The sequence below is a fragment of the Strigops habroptila genome, chromosome 22 (assembly GCF_004027225.2).
Source record: "Strigops habroptila isolate Jane chromosome 22, bStrHab1.2.pri, whole genome shotgun sequence".
Taxonomy (NCBI): domain Eukaryota; kingdom Metazoa; phylum Chordata; class Aves; order Psittaciformes; family Psittacidae; genus Strigops; species Strigops habroptila.
The window spans coordinates 1-20,878 of NC_044298.2; the positions used below are offsets into that span (position 1 = coordinate 1).

Here is a 20,878-nt window from a genome sequence, read left to right on the forward strand (position 1 = left end):
ACCAGCGCCCGCCGCAGCTCTCGGCCAGCACCGCCACCATCCGCTCCACAGAGCCCAGCACCGCGCGGTGCAGCAGCACCGGCCGCGCCCGGGGCCCCCCCGCGCTGGGAGGGGGACACACAGCGGGGGTCAAGGGGGAGGATGGGACCCCCAGCACCAAACATGACCCCCAGCACCAGTCCTGAGCCTCCAGCCTCAATTCTGACCCCCCAGCACCAATCCTGACCCCCCAAATCCCCAATCCTGCTGCCCCCAGCACCAATCCTGACCCCCCAAAGCCTTAATTCTGACCCCCCAGCACCAATCCTGCCCCCCCCAAAGACAAAATCCTGCTCCCTCAAATCCCAATCCTGCCCCCCGCCTCAATTCTGACCCTCCAGCCCCATTCCTGCACCCCCCAGCACCATTCCTACCCCCCCAGCCCCATTCCCACTCCCTCCAGCCCCATTCCTGCCCCCCCAGCCCCATTCCCATCCCCTCAAAGCCCCATTCCCACTCCCCCCAGCCCCATTCCCACTCCCTCCAGCCCCATTGCTGCCCTCCCAGCCCCATTCCTGCCCCCCCATCCCATACCTCGTATACTCCAGCCCAAACCTCTCCGGCATCTGGAAGTCCAGCTGGATGGTGCCACACTGGTGCTGCCTCCCCAGCGCATCCCGGATCCGGATATCGATCTGTTGGGAATAACACAGTCGGGGGGTCCCAAAGGGTCCCAGTTTGCCCTGTTCTGGGACCCCCCACCCAAAATCTCTCACCTTGGGGCCATAGAAGGCCCCGTCACCCGGACTCAGTTCCCAGGGGTGCCCGAATGTGCTGAGGCTCTGCTCCAGGATCTGGGGGGACAGTGGAGGGATTTAGGGACAGGAATGGGGGGGGACACAGGGGTATGATGGACACCTTGGGGGGGGGACACTGAGGATGGGATGGACACATTGGGGTGACACTGGGACGGGATGGACACGTTGGGGGTGATATGATGGATATGGGGTGACACTGGGATGCGACGGACACGTTGGGGTGATGGAGGCGATGGTGCCCAATGCACGTTGTAGGGGCCATCAGGGCCTCACTGGGTGCACGGGGACGAACCAGGGTGACACAGGACACAACGAGGGGACACCATGTCCCCATCCCACCTTCTCAGCACGGTCCCAGGTCTCGGGGTCCCCCAGGAAGCCCTGGGGACGAGTGGCCAGAGCCATGCGGAAGGTGAACCCCAACACATCATAGACCTTGTGCACGAAGTCCAGGCAGGAGCCGATCTCCTGCTCCAGCTGTGGATGAGGGGATGAGGGGGTGACAATGGGCTCGTGGGGACACAGGGAGGGGACAGGAGGGGACCGCGACCTGCTCCATGGTGCAGAAGATGTGGGCATCATCCTGCTGGAAGCGCCGCACCCGCGTGAGCCCTGTGAGGGTCCCGGGGGGCTCATTGCGGTGCAGGACCCCGAAATCCGCCAAGCGAAGGGGCAGCTCCCGCCAGGAGCGCGGCCGGTGTGCGAACATCAGGCTGGGGATGGACACACGGACACTCGGAGCTGCCCTTGTGTGTCCCCCCCCCCCCTCTTTTGGGTGTCCCCAAATGTCCCCAAGCTCACCAGTGCGCCGGGCAGTTCATGGGCTTGAGGGACAGCGTCTCGGAGCCGGCCGCGCAGGAGAACATGTTGGGGCCATAGTGCTGCCAGTGCCCAGAGAGCTCCCACAGCCGCGGGTGGAACACGTTGGGGGTCACCACCTCCAGGAAGCCCCGAGCACGGTACTCGCTCTGCAGGGATGGGATGGGGATAGGGTGGGGAGGGGGACGGGATGGGGAGAGGGTGGGGAGGGGGATAGACACAGGGATGGGGACGGGATGGGGAGAGGGTGGGGATGGAGTGGGGACGTCAGGACAGATCCACAGAACAAGGAGTGGGTGTGCTGTGGGGTGAGGGAGGCATGGGGAGATGGACCCACGGGTGATGTGGGAGGGGGAATGGCAGCGATGGGGGAGTCAGGGGGTGGTGGGGATGGGTGCAGTGGGGTGCAGTGGGGTGCAATGGGGACGGGGGAGGTGAGGATGGGGAGCAGTGGGGATGGACTGGATGGGACAAAGGCCAACCCCCATTTCTCCCCCCACCCTGGCAGTGGTGACAGTGACACTGGGGGGGGTCCAGTGGGTGCCTGTGTCCTGGTGTGTCCGTACCCGGATGAACTCCACCAGCGCGTTATAGATGTGGGCGCCACGGGGCAGGAAGAAGCAGCTGCCGGGGCTGAGCTCATGGAAGAAGAAAAGCTCCTGCTCCTGTGTGGGGGGAGAGGGGGTGACACTGAGGGGGTGACAAGGTGGGGGTGACGGGGGGGGTGACACTGGGGGTGACAGCAGGGGCTGACCCTGCCGATGCGGCGATGGTCCCTCTGCATCGCCTCGTCCTGCGCCCGCTCCCACTGGGACAGGTCCTGGATACTGGGAAAGGCGACGGCAGCGACGCGCTGGAGAGACCCGGAGCCGGCGCCGTGCCACAGCGCAGCTGAGCTCTGCAGCGGGGGGCAGAGGGGCGGGGGCTGACACACAGCTCCTGACCCACAGCCTGACCCACAGCGCTGACCCAAAGCCTGCTCCATAGCACTGCCCCACAGCCTGACCCAGAGCCTGACCCACAGCACTGACCCATAGCACTGCCCCACACCTGCCCCACAGCACTGACCCAAAGACTGACCAGCAGCCCGGCTCCACACACAGCCTGACCCACAGCCCCTGTGACCCACATCACCCCTGACCCATAGCACTGCCCCACAGCCCACCCCACACCCTGCCCCATACCTGACCATACCGAAAGGACGCGCAGGGCTGTGATCAGCCCCGTGTGCCGCAGGAGGGGCCCGCGGCAGAGCTGGAGCAGAGGCCCACACCTGAGGGGGGACAGAGGGATGGAGGCGGGGACAGACAGGGGGACCCCGCAGCCCCGGTGCCCCCGCGCTCACCTATAGACAGTGGCTGTTGGGGACGTCACCTCCTCAATCTGCTGCAGCTGGAAGCTGTTGTGCTGCGAGGAGGACATGACACTGAGCTGGGTGACACCGACACGGGTGACACCAAGGGGACGTGACACCAGCACGGGCGCCAGTGCCATGTGTGCCACCGAGCACGGCTGACCCCAGTCCCCATTAGCATCACCCTGATCTATAACCCCAACCAGGAGCATCCCGCTGTCCCCAAAGGGTCCTGCTTTGCCAGTGCGGGGACAGGGAGGGGACACCGTGGGGGGGTGTTTGTCACCTTGAGGAGCTCCATCAGCTGCTGCCGCGGGGCCTCGAGGCGCTCGAAGCGGTGCCCGGCGCGGGCGAAGGCGGCGCAGGCCTGTTCCAGCGCCTGCAGGTCCCCGCGCGGCACCGTCCTGGGTGGGAACACGTGGGGACACGTGGGGACACCCCCATGGGGGGGTTGGGGGGTGTGTGTGTCCCCTCCTGGTCCCCTCTTACCTGTCCCCCATGTGCACATCGCAGTGGAACCCATCCTCGGTGGCACAGGCGCGGCAGAAGGTGGCCCCATAGAACTGCTCCAGCACCGCCCCCAGCACACAGGCACCCGAGCGCCAGAACGCCTGGGGACAGGGGGACACAACAGAGACATGAGGGGATATGGGGACACAATGGGGGGACATGGGGTGCGAGGAGCCCCCGCCCCACCTCGCGCCCCTCGGGCGAGCTGAAGTCCAGCAGCTCCAGGTCGCTGTCACACTCGAGCGGCTGCTCCAGGTCCTGCAGAGCCCCGTTCACACGGGCCACCAGCGCCGCGGCCGCCACGTCACCCCTGCGGGACACGGGCACACGTGGGGACACTGGGGGACACTAAGGGGGTACTTGGGGACCTTGTGGTGACACCCCCAGAGATAGCATGGGGACACTGGGAATGTTCTGGGGACACTGGGGACCCCTTGGAGATGCTGGTGCCCTGTGGGGACCCCTTTGGGGACCTGTGGGGATCCCGTGAAGACACTGGGGACCCTGTGGGGATCCCGTGAAGACACTGGGGACCCTGTGGGGATGCTGTGGACCTTCTGGGGATCCCATAGGGACAGTGGGGACCTTGTGCAGCCCCTCTGGGGACCATGGGGACACCATGGGGACACCCCAGAGACACTGCTGGGATGCTGAGACCCTGTGGGGACATAGTGGGGATACCTGGGGACACTATGGGGACCCACGGGACCTTGTGGGAACTCCAAGGACGCCATGGGAGCACCACAGAGATACCACGGGGACAGACACTATGGGGCCACTATGGGGCACTACGGGGCACTGTAGGGCACTACGGGGATGCTATGGGGGCACTATGGGGCACTATGGGGCACGATGGGGACGCTATGGGGGCACTGTGGGGCACTGTGGGGACGCGCGGGGCCGCACCCGAGCTGCGTGGCCACCATGAAGGGGGTGGTCTGCAGGGCCCGGCCGGGCAGGAGGCGGCCGCCGGGCAGCGCGATGCGGATGGGGGCGCCGGGGGCGGGGCTCCCGCCGCTGCTCCCGCCGCTGTTCCCGCTGCTCCCATCCCGGCGGAGCCGCTGGAACAGCCGGAACCGATCGGGATCGGGCCCGGAGACCTGGGAACGGGGGTCAAGGGTCAGGGGGGGAGGGGCGATCCCGGGGCAGGGGGGAGGGGTGGCGGGGGGGGGGGGGGCGGGGTGGCGCACCCGGTGCCGGCGCGAGGCTCCCGCGAACAGCAGCCGCCCGGCCGCGGGCGCAGGCGTCATGACGTCAAGCCCCGCCCCTTCCGCCGCCGCGCTCTACGCCCCGCCCCGGAGGAGAGACCAATCGGGCCCAGAAGGGGCGGAGCCTGAACTTTAGGTCCCCGTGTCCCCGTCCCCGTCCGCCCCCCCCCCCGCCGCCCGCAGTGGACTCGCCCGCCCGTAGCGCAGCCCCGCGGTGCCGGACGGAACCACGGGCGGGGGGGGGGGGGGGGGACGGACGCGCACACGCAGACACAGTCACACACACACGCGATAACGGGACACACCCCCACCCCCGCGAGAAAGAAAAGGAGCCGTCACCTCCTCTGTTTTGTAGTTTTTATGTCGATATTGAACCCTACACCTTTATCAAACAGAATGATGGATTCTAGCAACTAAAAACCAACCCAAAAAACAACCAAAAAAAAAAAGAGAAAATCAAGTAAAATCCCAACTTCATATAAAAGCCGCCGGGGGGGAGGGGGGGCCTTGTCAGGCTCCGTCTGCGCGTCGAGAGGGCAATTAAAAAGTGATTCTTGTTCTTATATACACCCAGGTACAAAGGCGAAGAAGGGAAAGAATTCAAGAGAAGGGAAACCAAAGCCACCAGCTGCAGTTTGGGCCATGGGGGGGGGACGGGACTGAACCGGTGGAGCTCAGCACCACGAGGGGAAGGGGTTTGGCCTTTCTAAGGGGGCTGAAAGTGGCGCCGGGACCCTTCGCTCCTCCCCCTGGCAGCGCCTGGGGCTAGAAAAGCACTGCTGGAACCTTCCTTTCCTCTTCTTTTCCTCTTTTTGGGTCTTTTTGTGCCTGAACGTTACCGCTTTTCGCTCCTCGCGGAAGGTTTCCTTCCAGCCGCAAAGCTCTGGGTCGTGAAAAGGCTTTTCTCCTGCTCTTCGTTCTGCACCAAACGGGGGGGTTCGGGGCCAGAAATGAAAAGGGGGGGGGGGGAGGGGAAAGAAAAAAAAAAGGGAAAATTGGAAAAGAAAAGAACATAAAATTACAGAGTATTTAATTTAGAGGTTCGGGGGCTCTCGAGGGCAAGAGAAAAGAAGAGGGAAAAGTGGGAAATGTAGGGAAAAAAAACCCAAGTGAAAAGCGCTGCTCTCGACAGCACGCGGGTGCCTGCGCGCGGGGCGGCTGCCTCAGTACCTGGGGGGGAAGAAGGGGCGTTTTGGGGTGAAGAAGGGGGCCCCCCCCCTGCCGAAGGGGGGGCGGGGCCGTTTCAGGCTATGGAAGGGGTCTCTGCTCACAAAGGGCTCCCTCGGCCTGAACTCGGTGCGGGGGGTCCTCACCAAGACCCCCCCGCGGCCACCAGTGTCCCGGTGACTGGAGGGGCCCAAACCCCGCGCTGCCCCCAGGGGCTCCCTGGAGAGGGGCGTCATTCCCACGGCTTCCCGAGAGCGGGCTAAGGGAGCCGGGGTGTGATCCCGCTGCTGGGGCTGAGCCCCTGGCTCCCGGGATGCGGCGTGCACGGAGAAATGCTCCTTGAGCGTCCCTTGGTGGAGCGGGCCGTGCTCCATGGGCGGCGGCGCGGGGAAGGGGACACCACCGTGCTCCCCGGATGCTGGAGGCTGGGTTGGGAAGGGGACGCTGGGATGATCCCCGGGAACGGGGGGCGGAGGGGGAGCGGGGAAGGGGACCCCGGTGTGCTCCACGGGCGGGGGCAGCGAGAGCGGAGCGGAGGGTTCCTTCGAGAAGGGGTTGTTGTGATCCACCGCCGGCATGCGGGGAGGGACGGGGTGATCCCTTGGGAATAAGCCACCGTGGTCCTTGGCGGGAGCAGCCGGGGGGACCGGCTCCCGCGGGAAGGGAGTCCCGTGCTCCAGGGGAGGCGGCGCGAGCGGCGGCGGCGCCATGTGGTGCTCAAAGGCAGGGCTGAAGTTGTTGGTTCGGAAGTTGTTGACGCTCTCCGGGAAGGGCGGTGGCGGCGCCACGTGCTCCTTGTACGGAGTTGGGAACGCCGCGATGGCGGGAAGCTCCGAGCTGCCCGAGGGCCCGTTGTCGAAGGCACTGCCGCCGCTGCTCATCTCAAACCAGCCTCTGCTCGCCTCTCGCCCGTGGCCTCTGTTCCCTTTGCCCAGCACCCGGATGGATTCCACCGTCTGGATGGGTTCTCCCGACATTCCCCTGCTGGAAGCGTTGTGGTATCCCAGTGTTTCAATGGGAGCCCCTTTCTCCTCGGTGCTGTCGGGTAAGTCCAAGCAGGAGGAGGAGACCCTGGTCTCGATGCGGTAGTGCTCCTCCTGTGGTTGTGGTTTTCCTTTGGGATCTCCAGCCAAGCTCACACTGTCACCAGAGCTGGATTTGGGGATCTGACCAAAATGCTTCTCCTCGGAGGGTTTACGGGAGGCGTTTTTGAGCATGTTCTTGAACTCCATGGTGGACGTGGTGGAAATGGACGAACCCAATGGTTTCTCCACGCTGGAAAGGGTGTTTTGAGAGGAGAAAAGGGAACGGTGGGGAAGGGAGTGGGGAGAGTCCGGGAATTGCTTCTGTGCCAGGCCGGAATGCACCACCGGCTTGGGCAGGGTGTTGTGGTTGGAGTCCGGGGTGAAGAACACGTCGTTCTTACTGGGAGAGGGGGATCCATCCGAGGTGGAATCGTTCCCCCGGAGGCTGTAGCTCCCATAGAGCCCCGGGGATCCGGCCAGCGGGTCGCAGCTCTCGCTCTGCTCGAGGATGGACCTCATGGATTGAGGGAAAGGGGACTTCACCCCAAACTCCTGCGACCTCTGGCCGTAGCTGGACAGGACTGGCTGATATTCTGCAGCCTCGGAGAGTTTGCTTGACTTCAGGATGGATTTGGTGGGCTTCTTCTCCAGGTTCAGCATGGCCGACGGCGGCGGCCCCGAGTAATCGAAGTCACGGTAATCCTCATCCTCTTGGAAAGAGGTGTCCGGGTAGAACTTCTCCTGGGAGGAGTCCATCAAGGAGGAAGGGATCTCCATGCTGTCTGCAGGCTGCTTGTACAGCCCGGCTGGAGACTCTCTACCAAGCCCGAAGGGGCGGTAGGTGTGCACAGAGCTGGAAAGCTCTTGGGAATACCCATCATCCCGGCTCTGGAGAGGGGACCTGGTGCTGCTGGGAGTAGAAGAACCCGGGCTCATGATTTTGGACAGCAGGGAAATGGTGTCCACGTTGCTGGAGGTTGGTTTATCCATCATCTCGTCCTGGGTGGGTGTCCCGCTCCGCTCGTCGCGCACCGGCGTTCCATCCACATTGTCCATGGAAGTGCTGGTGGGACCCCGCTGGAAGTCGGCCGCATGGCTTTCCGTTGCCATGCTGGATCCTAAGCTGCTGAGGATGGGAATATTCAAGTTGAGGCCACTAAAACCAGGATTTCCCTTCAGGAAGTTGTGGATCTTCATCTCCAGGCTGGGAGAAGGCGGCTCCGATTCCAGCTTTGCTTTGGGAATTTCAGAGGGTTGAGCCAGAGAGGTTTCTGTTGGCAAAAGGGATGAAGGGCTGGTGGGGTGGGAGCTGGAAAAGCCCAAGGAATTGGTTGGTGGCTTAAAACTGGAGCTGGGCAGGCCTGTGGTGTGTCCAACGGGGGCTTTGTTAACTGAGGTGGAGGAGACCTCAGCAGTAGATGAGTTTGGAGAATAACCAAAGCTTTTGGATATAAAAGACTGAGTGTTGGGAGGAACATTCCTGCCCTTCCCGCAAGGAACAGTCGTGTTGGCTGGAGAGGCTGCAGTGCTCTGCGAGGAGGCTTCACTGGACTGAACGGAGCTTCCAGCCACGCTCTGGAGCAGGGATGACAAACCTGGAAAGAACAGAACCTGAGCTGAGACATTCAGGACAGGACGAGGGGGCAATGGCCATCAACTGAACCACAACAAGTTCCACCTCAACATGAGGAAGAACTTCTTGATGTTGAGGGTGGCAGAGCACTGGAAGAGGCTGCTCATGCGGGATGCGGAGTCTCCATCTCTGGAGACATCCCAAAGCCACCACGGTGTAACCTGCTCTAGGTGGCTCTGCCTTGGTCTAGATGATCTCTAGAGGTCCCTTCCAACACTAATGATTCTGTGGTGCTGGGAAGTCAACCTGAGCTGCTGCCAAGCGAAAGGTTTTGGTGGTTATACCACGGATGTTGCTCCTTCAAACTGCTCCACGGCTTAGCCAGGAGAATGAGTGGATTTCACAGCATTAATGTTGGTGTTTGAACCTTGGTGGGTGCAAACTATTGCCCAGGGGAACCACAAAGAGCTCCTGGTCTCCTGTCGCACTCAGTGCCCTTGCATGAAGGGCTCTGGAGAAGCACACCGTGGTCATGGCAGAAGTATGAAGGTGTACAGAAATCATGGAACCATGGGATGGGTTGGGTTGAAGAGAGCTTAAAGCTCCTCCAGCTCCAACCCCTGTCACAGGCAGGGACACCTTCCACTAGAGCAGGTTGCTCCAAGCCCCTGTGTCCAACCTGGCCTTGAACACTGCCAGGGATGGGGCAGCCACAGCTTCTCTGGGCACCCTGTGCCAGCGCCTCAGCACCCTCACAGGGAAGAGCTTCTGCCCAAGAGCTCATCTCCATCTCCCCTCTGGCAGGTTAAAGCCATTCCCTCTTGGACTCACGGGTCCATCACATGTGCACTACATGAGAAGAAGTCACTGGGATTTGCCAAGGACATTCTACGTTCCAAGTAAGGAATTCTCCCTCCATATCCCGGGTAAGTGCTGCCATTCCCGTTCCCTCCATCCCCGCTCTGGTACCTTGCAACGCCGGCGCCGCCTGAGTCTGGGTTTTGGACAGAGCTGACAAAATACTTTCTGGAGTAATTTCCACTTTGGAGAGGATATTTGCTAAAGGATTGGAAGGAGCAGCTGGAGTCCCCAGGACAGGAGTCTTCAGGCCACTAGTGAGAGCGGTGGGGCTCGTTGGGGTTCCTGGAGAAGGCCTGGAGGCCGGACTGACACCTAGGACAGAAGGAGACACCACTCATGTCCATTGCTTCCTGAAAAGGTGCTTTTTAGCCTCAAGGGAGAAGCTCCTGAAGGTGACAGTTTGTGTGTCAAAGAGACTGAAGCAGGTTTTTAAGCAGTAACTCTAAAGCTTTAGGAGATGCCAAAGCTCCACCATGAGCTCAACACCTCAGCACCCACCTGTGTTCTTCATCACTGAAGTCAAGCTGCTGAGGATGGAGCTGATCTTGGCCAGGTCCACGTTGGCCAGGTTGGGCAGGGCAAGAGCTGGGGCCGGGGGGCCGGGTGCCGCGCTCGCTGCCTTTGGAGCTGGAGGGGTTGGAGGGGTCTGGGCTGGTGGTGTCACCGTCACCGACGTGCTGGCTGCTGCAGTGGTGCACGGCACCGCCTTGGGGACGCTTTCAGCCTTGCTGGGTGCTGGAGCTGTTTGCTTCTCCTTCCTCTCTTCCACTGCAGGGAGAGGGGGAGAACAAGACCAAACCCATCACTCTGTCCATGAAGAGTTGCTTGGGGTACAGGATTTTCAATGGGATTCGGCCTAATTCATGGAATCATGGAATGGGTTGGGTCGAAGGGAGCTTAAAGCTCCTCCAGCTCCAACCCCTGCCACAGGCAGGGACACCTTCCACTAGAGCAGGTTGCTCCAAGCCCCTGTGTCCAACCTGGCCTTGAACACTGCCAGGGATGGGGCAGCCACAGCTTCTCTGGGCACCCTGTGCCAGCGCCTCAGCACCCTCCCAGGGAAGAGCTTCTGCCTTATCTCCAACCTAAATTTCCACAAAAACCATAAGATTCCCATAAAAACATATCTGAAGGGGGGCTGGGACACGGGAATGGTCACGGCTGGACTGGGACTTCCCTCCTGGCACCAGGGTGTGGAGCAGGAGAAGCCCAAGAGCTCCAACCTCAGCTCTCTGGCTGGTGGATTTGTGCATCCTCCACACCCCGAAGGAGGCTCCAAGGGGCTGTTCCACCTCCGTGTAACTACTACCTCATTACTCCAACACTACCTACCGATGATTTTAGACGTATCATCCTCCACATCAGAGAGCTCCATGTCCTCCACATCCCGGTTATCCGTCACAGGCTCTGGAGACACCGTCTTACGGCTTCCAACCGCCGGCGAGTGGGAATTATCCTCCTCTCCCATCCCTTGGAATGGGGACTCAGAGCCTGTTGGAGATGGTGCATCCATGCTTGGGGAAGGGACAGGAGACTCCTCCGGATCGGGAAGCGTTGCTTTCAACTGGTCAAGCTTCTTCTTTAGGTTGCTCACTCGGTTGGCAAATGTTTTGTAAGCCTAAGGAGGAAAGGACATGCACTGAGAAGGGTTTATGGGATGCTCCTGCCTCAGTTGCTTCCCTCACAAAGCAGGACACAGCTTTGGAAAAGCATTTCCAACTCCTCTGCACCAAGAGCTCAGCTTGGCAGCGACCTGCAGAGCAACAGCCACTACAAAAGGGGAAGGGAAAACCTTCTGCCAGTGGCTTCAAGCAATTTCATGTCCAAAATCCCACTTTCTAACAACTCTGCTGCTTGGCTGGGGAGGTTTGGGGCACGATTGGGTGTTTTTACAATGCTTTCCTCAATTCTTTCCTCCTTTGTCCCTCTAGTTTGTACATTGAGGACAATTTGTGCTGTTTCCACCATTTAGGATTTAGAGGAACTCTAATTCTGCCCCCATTTGAAAATCCAGGGGGGCTAAAACTGAGCTCCTGAGCCCTGGATTTTGGTAGCATCAAACACCTCAACTCTGCTCTCTCTTGGAACCATCTGGACAAGCACCACCTCCAACTTCCCCGTTTGTGAATAGAAGATGATGCATCTGAGGAGGAGTGAGGAAAAGCCACTTACATTTGCTACCACCTTGACTTCCTTATACTGAGCTTCATAAAATATCCCAGCGTTTTCCAGGGCCTCTGTGAGAGAGGGGCCGTTCTTCACTTGCTTGTCCAAGCCATTGACAAACTCCTCCAGCTTTGAACTTGCTTCTTCAAATTCCTTGGAGAACTTCTTCCCTCCTGTTTTATCTGCAGGGAGATGAACAGGATGTAATAAGCTGAGCACCCTCCCAGGGAAGAGCTTCTGCCCAAGAACTCATCTCAATCTCCCCTCTGGCAGGTTAAAGCCATTCCCCTTGGCCTGTCCCTCCATCCCTTGCCCAAAGCCCCCCTCCAGGTTTCCTGGAGCCCCTTTAGGCACTGGAGCTGCTCTCAGGTCTCTCCTTCATGCAGTAGAGGGGGAGAACCCCCTCCATGAGCTGCTGCCCACAGTCTGGGGGTGCACCCAGCACATGGCAGGGTTCTGGGCTCAAAGTTCACACTTTCACTCTTTTGACTTCCCAGAGAGTGGACTTTTGCCTTCCTTACCATACTCCAAGAGTTCCTCACACCTATGAGCTACCACGACTGTAAAGGAGCATTATCAAGACTGTGGTCATGGATCCCAGAGCCCAGTTTGAGGCATCTGTGGTTTTACACAGTTCAATTTCCCCTTAACACAACTCAACCCAGTTCCTTTACCCCTAAACGTGCTGCTGCTTCTTGCACTCCTGGCTGGTGTTCCCCAACTGCAGCCTTTGATGGATCCTTAATCCGCTTCAAATATCAAATCCCAAATGATTTAAGGGGTTCTGAATGCTTTAAAGACAAACCACCACCTGAGGGAGTGTGTGACTAGTACAAAATGCATCTTCAACACTTCTGCTCTGTTTGACCCTCAGGTTTCTACAAACAGCTTCAAGTTAACACAGGGCTGAGGCTCCAGCTCCTCTGCTTTCTGGTCCAAGGCTCAAGCGAGGAGCTCCCACAGCTCTACCTGCACCTCCTTCAATGGCAGAAGGTTTTGTTTGCTCCACTCTGTCTTTACCTTTCAAACACTTCAGTGTTTCGGTGCTGCACACATCCACCCTCATGGTGGAAAGCTGCTTCTCCTTCAGCTCTATCTGGTCTTCTGAGCGCTTGTACAAGAGCAACTCATCAATGAGAGACTGGGGCTGAAAGAGAAGGCGAACAAGAAAAGCATCTTCATCACATTCCACGGCAGAGCAGCTCAGCTGGGAATGGCACAGAGCTGCTCCAGCGAGGAGCAGCAACGCTCTGTTTTGAGGCGGTTTCCACGTGAGAGCTGATGCAGAACCAAACTGGGGATCTCTGTGGTTTTCACAGAACCCTGGAACGGGTCAGGATGGAGGGAGCTTAAAGCTCATCCCGGTCCAACCCCCTCTCTGGGCACCCTGTGCCAGCGCCTCAGCACCCCCACAGGGAACAACTTCTGCCCGAGATCCCATCTCAGTCTCCCCTCTGGCAGGTTAAAGCCATTCCCCTTGGCCTGTCCCTCCATCCCTTGTCCAAAGCCCCTCTCCGGGTTTCCTGGAGCCCCTTTAGGCACTGGAGCTGCTCCAGGGTCTCCTCAGAGCCTTCTCTTCTCTAGAAGAACACCAGAGCTTCTCACAAGCCTGCACTGCTGGTGGACATCACCACAAGCCCCGGCATGGAGCTTAGTGCAACAGAATACCTCCACTTACCCTGAATTCAGCAACGATCTTGGACTTCAAAGCAGCTTTCGGGTTGGTGGATGCTGTTGGAATAAAGAAAAGGGATAAAGAAACCAAAAGGAACCACAAGTCAGTCACAAAAAGCAGCTCTAAGTCAAAAGGTCACAACATAATTTAACCAGAGACTCATGGGCTGATGTTCCTCATTCCAATCCCCCTCCACGCACGGCCCTCAGCGCTCTGGCTTTTGGGACACGGTCACATGCAGCTCAACAAGTCCTACAACCACTTCAGTTACCGGGTGCACCAGCCCCAGCTCTGCTCTTGGGAAGAGAAACCCCTGCCAGGGTTCATCTAAGAGCCTCATCCAAGGAGTTTCCACCTCTCCACAAGGAATGTTAAAGCAGTGCCTAAGTGCCAGGCTCAGAGCTGACACGTGCAGCTCAGCACTTCCTTCACACAGGCTTTCCTTTGGTACTTATTAAGCTTAAGCACATAAAACCTCTCACGCTTCTATTCTGGTGTCTTATTAACAGGGTGAGGGGACAAATTCCACTGTCAGACACCCTAAATCCATCATTTTCTGCCCAGACCAGGAGAAGCGACACACTAACCCTTCAGCCACGCTGACTGCAGCACAGCTGGTGTTTGGGAAGCAGCTTGTGATGTTAAGCCAAGTACTAAACACTTCCAAACTCTTTGGTTAACCTGCTCTGGGCACTCACACAGATTGTGGGATGTTCCTCCACCTTCTTTACAAACCCCTCAAGGCTTTAGAATACAAGAGATGAGTAAACTTGGAGCGTCCTTAAAGGTGTTTCCTGCTAGACTGCACTCTCGGGCACCCAAGTTCATCCTCTGCACTGCCAGTGCCTGCTGCTTTCAGCCTAGTTTGCTGTCCCAGGTGTGCTCCTGCCACCACACGTGGCTCTGTGTCTTCTCTCCAGAGCCTGAGGTTCCACCAGCTCTTCCCTCTACTCTTCACAACCTCCACTCTCAAAGATCTGGGGTCTCCTCACTTCATTCCTTTAGAACCACCATTTAGAAGTGGGTTTCTAGCACCAGCTCCTTGGTGCTTTCTGCATTAGTGTGTGAGGAGCTCCACAAGGCTGGAAGGTGCCTGTTTGCTCCTGGTTTACTCCAGTACTGCCTTCTCTTCCTCAAGCCCTACATCAGGTCAGAGAATTCCCATTGGTTCCTTACTTTGTGCTTTCTTCCACGGCTTATTCGGTTGTTTGTTGAGAGTTTCTTTCAGCTGCTTCTGAGTTTTGAAAGTGGTACCTGGAAAACATTGCAGGTTTTGCAGGCTGGCAGTAGGGAATTCCTGGGAAAAGCTGGATTTTGGGGCCCAGATGGTTGCACAGTGAAAGAGTGAACAGAAAATTGGTTTAAAGGACTTAGACCAAGTTCCTTTGGAGAGCTGCTGGATGCCCAAGAGAACCCACGTTGCCTCAGGAATGCAGCAACCTGGGGATGGTCTTCCAGGTTTAAATCAAGTTTCTGTTTGCCCTTAGGCTGAGACAGGTCAAAACTGACAGTGATGAGGAAAAGGCAACACACAAAGCATGGAAAAATGAAACCATAGGCAAGTTGGAATGAAATCAGGCAATAAACCAAGTTGGGAATAGCCACAATTCCCAAGTTAAAGTTATCTGAAGGATTTCTGCTCTCAAGTGATGGGAATGAAGAGATTTCAGCACATTGTGTGCAAACTTCTCACCATGCAACACCCAACAGAAGCCTTTTAGCTCTCAGATCCACACAGGATTCCCCCACATCACCTTCAGCTCTAAAGGTGGCACTGAAGAAAGCAGCAACGTGCATTTACGCCCTTCCAGTGTTTTGAGTATTGGTTCAGTTTGGGTGTAAGTGGACCTGTGCTTCCCGTTCCCTCAGAGCACACGAGGACACTTCACCTCCAGCTTTGCTTCCACCACTTTCCACATCAAATCTTATCAGTTACAACAACTTCGACCTACACCAGACTCCAAAGGAGAGCCAGGGCAGAGCCAGGGCACTGTGTTCATGGCTGGCAGGACCACGTCACCTTTCCATCCTGTGTCCTCCCAGCTGGAATAACCCCAGCTCATGTGGAAGGATTCAGAGCTGCTTCAGAGAAGTACAAAGCCATGAGGCAGAGGAAGTCCAGCACCTCAGTGCTGCTCTGAAGCCTGCACTAGGTGTAAGAACGGACACACACACAAACCAACTTGTTCTGCTCAGTGTTAGTGCAAAGGGGAAGGAACTTACTCAGAGCTTCTTTTAGAGCCAGGATGGTTTCCTCAGGGTACACGTTTCTGTCCTCCCAGATCTTGAAGATCCTTTCAATGGATTTGGATACAGATGGATCCCTGGAAAAGAGAAGAGTGTTGTGGCTTTTCCTCACCCCACACTGGGATTCCTCCTCATTCCAGACTGGGAATAATTTTGTGTTGAAATCAAGACTTTAAGGGCTCCTTCAGGTGGGAAGTTCTCTGTCCAGGTGATGACTTTAAAGCCTAAGGCAGCACATCCACATGCTTGGGGTCACACAAACACTCCCACACCCCAGCAGGGTCCTTTCTGGGGTTAAATCAGGAGGTTTCAGAGAAGAAGGAACAGCAACAAGACCTCTCTGAAGCCTTTCTTCATGGAAAAGCAAGGGACAGCTCCTGGGATAAGAGAGGATCAACACACGAGCAGCCACCGTGCTCAGCACCCAAAGAGCTTTCCTCAAGGACCCCACATTGAAGTTCATGTGCCCACACTGAGCACCCTGAGGGCAGCACCCTGAAGCCCCCAACCACCACAAGCAGCTCTCCCAGACGACTCCAGCTGGGAATAACAGACTCTAATTGGGAAGTGGAGCGGCCACCGCAGCTCCAAGCACAGGGTGAAGGAGCTGCTCTGCACCCATGGGTGCTCCAGAAGAACTCTTTGGGTCAAAGGGAGCTTCTTAAAGACCACCTGAGCAGCCTCAACTCCTGGGGCGTTCATGTTCCAGCCCCAGGAAAGAGCAACGTGATTTCTGGCTGCTTTTCCTTTCCCACATTTTCCTTTTCCCCCAATTCCCAGCGTTTTCCCTCCCTCCTCCTCATCTCTTCACGGTATTTGCAACTTTCTCTTCTGGCAAATGGCACTGAAATAGAAGCTAATGAGCAGCCCAGCTCTAACCTCTCCCTGCTTCCTGCTAGGTTCAACCATCTGCTGCTTCAAACTCTGTTCCAAAGACCCACAAACCAACCTCATCACTCCAGAGGAGCTGCTGCTTTGGGGGTTTACTATGTCCTGTCCTTTAAAAACCAGCTTTGAGGAAGATTCGGAAGCCAAATGGAGGGCAGCAAGTAGAGGGAGTGACGGGATGGGGCTCAGCCCACTGCGACCCACACCAGGGCCAGACCTTTTCATCCTATGCTACTCTGATCATGGAACCATGGGATGGGGTGGGATGAAGGGAGCTTAAAGCTGCTCCAGCTCCAACCCCTGCCACGGGCAGGGACACCTTCCACTAGAGCAGGTTGCTCCAAGCCCCTGTGTCCAACCTGGCCTTGAACACTGCCAGGGATGGGGCAGCCACAGCTTCTCTGGGCACCCTGTGCCAGCGCCTCAGCACCCTCACAGGGAAGAGCTTCTGCCTCAGAGCTCATCTCAGTCTCCCCTCTGGCAGGTTAAAGCCATTCCCCTTGGCCTGTCCCTCCATCCCTTGTCCAAAGCCCCTCTCCAGGTTTCCTGGAGCCCCTCTAGGCACTGGCAGAACGTCCCACACTGACTCCAGGTGAAGCCAGACTTCAGACTTCTCCTTTATCCCTGTCCATGATGCCACCTGGACTAAAGCCCCTTGGATCACTCCACGTGATGACTTTACCCAAAGGAGACCCCCACGCCAACCCCCAGCTAGCTCTATGTGTGTTGGAGCCCACTCCTCCCCAAAAACCCCAAACCCACAGAGCATTGGAACAACCTCCCTGAAGTTCTGCTGCTGTTTCTAAACGCTTTGAGCTGTTTGAAAGCCAGAAATCCCATTTGGGGGAAATGTTCAACCTTCCATCACCTTGTTACTTACTTGACCAAGGAAGCAGCTTCAGGGAGCACTTCTGCAAAGGTGTCACGAAAGACGATGGCGTTCTTCCTCTTGCAGTTCTGTATGACATCGTTGGCCAAGTAGAAGAGGTTCAGTCGATGAGGAAAGGCAGCTAAAGACAAAGAGAAGATTCGGGTTCATCGCTCAACAGGAGCAGTCCCATCGGCATCGAGCCTTGAGCTGGCCTTCAAAAGGACACAAAGAGCTGCTGGCCCCGTCCAACACCGTGCAGCCAAAGGAGCCAGAGAGCCACAAAGACCAGCCTCATGAGAGGTCAACCACGAACCAACCCAAACGTCTGGTGAGGAGCGGCTGAGGGACCTGGGGGGGTTTAGTCTGGAGAAGAGAAGGCTCAGGGGGGTCCTTATCGCTCTCTGCAACTGCCTGACAGGAGGATGGAGCCAGGAGGGGGCTGGTCTCTGCTCCCAAGGAACAAGGGATGAGACAAGAGGAAACGGCCTCAAGCTGCTCCAGGGCAGGTTTAGATGGAGATGAGGAACAATTCCTTCCCCAGAGGGTGCTCAGGCATTGGAACAGGCTGCCCAGGGCAGGGCTGGAGTCACCGTCCCTGCAAGTGTTCACACCCCGTGTAGCCGAGGCCTCAGTGCCATGGGTTAGTGGTGGCCTTGGCAGCTGGGACTGGATGAGCTGAAAGGTCTTTTCCAACCCGGTTGATTCCATGATTCTCCACATTAAATCCTTCCAATGTGTATTAATGCACTCGATAAGTGCTGCTGGTTCCCTGGATACGGCATTTGCCACCACGGGAAAACAGGATTTAAGGCAGCAGCAGGGACACAGGGAGTGATCCCAGAGCCAGGGCTCACGGCGCTGCTGCCTCCACCAGTGCTGCAGCCGGTTGCTCATCCCCAGCTTTGCTCCCCATGGATTTTCCAGCCAGCTTTTTGCCAAAGGTATCTGGCATCCTTCCCACCACTATTACAGGAGCTGCTGCCTCAAGGAGCCTCAGCTCCCATAGAACCATGGGATGGTTTGGGTTGAAGGGACCTTAAAACTCCTCCAGCCCCAACCCCTGCCACGGGCAGGGACACCTTCCACTAGAGCAGGTTGCTCCAAGCCCCTGTGTCCAACCTGGCCTTGAACACTGCCAGGGATGGGGCAGCCACAGCTTCACATCCACAACCTGGATCTGATGGTTGAGCAGCTCCTTCCTCACTCTCAGCCTGCTTTGGCTTCAACTGGAGAAAGAATATGGACAAGAAACAGATTTTCCACCTGAGCCCGGCCCAGCTTTGAGCTCAGCTCAAGCCACACTTAAAGCTGCTCTCATGCTCCTGGTTCCCAACAGCCACTTCCCAGAGGTGAAGTTCTCTCAGTGTTACCTTCCAGAAACATGAAGTTCTTTGGCCAACAACCACAGCCTGGCCCAAGGAAGGGAGATGCCAACACCCCCAGCAATGTATTTAAACACCGGTGCTCAGGTTTGCCCTTAAAGGACCAAATCCTTTGTCCAAACAGCCCCACATCTTGTCAGTTAAGGTAGACAGAAGGACCCACTTGAATGTGTCCTTAGAAGCTTTGCAGTTAAAGGATCTAAAAGGTGGGAAAGGAACCCGAAAGCAAGTGGTGCTCAGTGGCGGTGTCACCTCATGGAGAGGCGCTTGGGCCGAGAATGAAGTGGCCACGGAGGGAAAAGCAGGGAAAAACCTCACCACATAAATGGGAATAATCAAATAATCAGGGATCAGCAGCAACGACATTCCTTTGGATGAGCTTAGGATGGAAACGGGAAGGGGCAGCACCGCACAGAAGCTCTGTGGCCTTAGGCAGGAGTTGAGAGATGAACGGCAGCCACGGAGCAGGGCAGGGAAGAGGCTCTGCTCCACGGGGATGGGACCTGCAGGACAATCCCCATGAGGCAGTTGTGCCAGCACCCACAGAGCAAGGACCTGCCCTGAGGTGCAGGCAGGGAACGAGGGGACGGGGCGGGGGGGAGTGTGAAGCCTGACCTAGAGCAGGATGTTCACTGATGTCCAGAGAGGAGCCACAACAAGAGGCACCAAGTCCAGAGGAGTCAGCATAGCCCAAGGGGAGATAGGAGCTGAGAGGGAGAAGAGGATGAGGAGGGTCCTTGCAGGACCCCTCTGGTGACAAGGGCTGCCAGAGGGAAAAGGGTTGCCAGGAGAGGTGGGACACAGCAAGGCAGGAGCAACCAGGACCAGCTTCTCCTCACTACCAGGTCAGTATGGACCAGAACAGCCCTCGGGCTCTTCCCTTCCTCTTTAATCCCAGCATATAGATAAGACCAACCATAAATCAAAACATGGGAGACGAGGGCCCCTCTGTTTAGCAGAAAGACCTTGACAGGGAAAACCAACTATCCCGGCGGCACTTTGGGATGGGAACGTTATCTCTGCGTCCCTGCTGAAGCTTATTGTAACTCCTGCCACAAGAGGCCAAACCCTCCCGCAGCAGCAGATAAACCACCTCGTTCGGGCTCACGGAAACATTCAACTTCCCACTTTGGGTGGTCAAATCCCAGCGTTGGCACCGCAGACTTGTGCCCACAACCAACAGCCTCCCCTATGGCAGGGGACAGCGCTGCCCCATCCCCGCCGCGCTGATGGCGGCTTCCCCCCCCCCAACCCCGCAAGTAACGTTTCAGCCCCCGGGGGGAGCAGACACAGCCCCGGGGAGGGTGACGGTGCCGCCGTTGGGCTGCACACACACACCGGGAGCCTCTAAGCGTGACCCGGGGATGCCGAGCCCGGGGGCCGCCAACCCCGACAGGTCCCCAAGCGATGGGAAACGCTCCGCTTCCCCTCCGCTGCCCCACATCGGCTCCGCCACCTCGGGCAGCGCCGCCTCCGCCGCCCCCCATTGCCCTTCCCCTCCCCACAGCCGCGCCGAGGCCCCCCGGCCCGCCTCGCCCCGCACTCACAGCGGCGCAGCCACTTCATCCAGTGGTAGACGATGGTGCTGTGGTGCCGCTTGTTCTCCAGGCACCATGAGGACAGGCCCTGGATGGACTCCATGGTGTTGGTCACCGCCTGCAGCTTCCTGTCGAGCGAGGCCTCCAGCGCGCCGGCCGAGGACGAGGAGGCGGCGGCCGAGGAGGAGGAGGACGAGGCCCGCCCGCCGCCTCCGCCGCCCGCCGCCATCTTCCCGCCCTGCTCGCCCCAGCCGGGCCCGCACGGAGCGACGGCGGCGGCGCAGCCCTCCCCGCTCCGCTCTCAGCCCGCCGGGGCCCGGGCGGCGGCGCCTCAGAAGGAGGAGGAGAAGGAGGAGGAAGAGGCGGCGGCCCCGCTGCGGGGGCCGGGAAGCGCGGCGCCGCGCAGCGCCGGGCCGAGGTGAAGACAACAGGAGGTGGCACCGCCCTAGAGCGCGATCGGTTCAACCGAGAGCCGCGGGGCCCGTCCCGCTGCCCCGGGGCGGCGGCGGCAGTCACCGGCCGGCCCCCCCCCGCGCGCAGCGCCCGCCCCCCCGCCGCCATTTTGTGCCGGGCTCCCCTCACACGGGCCGCCGCCGCTCTGCGCATGCGCCGTCCCGCCCGGCGCCGCACCGCCCCTTGGCGCGCTCACACCCCCCCCCGCCCCGCCCCCCCCCCCCCCCGCCGCCGCGCAAGATGGCGGCTGCCGCCAGTGTGAGGGTGGCGAAGGGCTGAGCCCTACGTTAGGGCTTAAAACAGCTTCGGCGGTACAAAATAAAGCAGTTTATAGTATAAATAAC

General features: G+C 58.5%; 2 protein-coding genes across 3 annotated transcripts; both read right to left on the reverse strand.

The window, feature by feature from the left end:
- Positions 1 to 6: 6 nt before the first annotated feature.
- On the reverse strand, positions 7 to 4,734 carry TARS2 (threonyl-tRNA synthetase 2, mitochondrial; the record flags this gene model as incomplete). The annotated part of the gene is made up of 15 exons (XM_030473813.1): positions 4,671 to 4,734; positions 4,387 to 4,580; positions 3,667 to 3,790; positions 3,460 to 3,581; positions 3,257 to 3,374; positions 2,962 to 3,023; positions 2,811 to 2,889; positions 2,371 to 2,514; positions 2,183 to 2,281; positions 1,599 to 1,765; positions 1,348 to 1,510; positions 1,137 to 1,274; positions 756 to 833; positions 574 to 674; positions 7 to 104 (listed from the first exon to the last, which is right to left on the reverse strand). Coding segments are annotated over exons 1-15 (1,747 nt in total), but the record flags the coding sequence as incomplete, so codon positions are not given.
- Positions 4,735 to 5,033: 299 nt separating this feature from the next.
- Positions 5,034 to 20,665, reverse strand: RPRD2 (regulation of nuclear pre-mRNA domain containing 2). Of its 2 annotated transcripts, XM_030473814.1 has the most exons (11): positions 20,091 to 20,665; positions 17,171 to 17,300; positions 15,379 to 15,479; positions 14,332 to 14,409; positions 13,159 to 13,211; positions 12,501 to 12,627; positions 11,487 to 11,662; positions 10,647 to 10,932; positions 9,813 to 10,082; positions 9,423 to 9,626; positions 5,034 to 8,475 (listed from the first exon to the last, which is right to left on the reverse strand). In XM_030473814.1, the coding sequence occupies exons 1-11, from the start codon at positions 20,308 to 20,310 to the stop codon at positions 5,852 to 5,854; spliced, it is 4,269 nt and encodes a 1,422-aa protein (XP_030329674.1). In that variant the 5' UTR covers positions 20,311 to 20,665; the 3' UTR covers positions 5,034 to 5,851. The 2 variants fall into 2 exon arrangements, with proteins under 2 accessions (XP_030329674.1, XP_030329675.1); XM_030473815.1 differs by lacking the exon at positions 14,332 to 14,409 and having other exon boundaries at positions 20,091 to 20,310.
- Between the last annotated feature and the right edge of the window lie 213 nt (positions 20,666 to 20,878).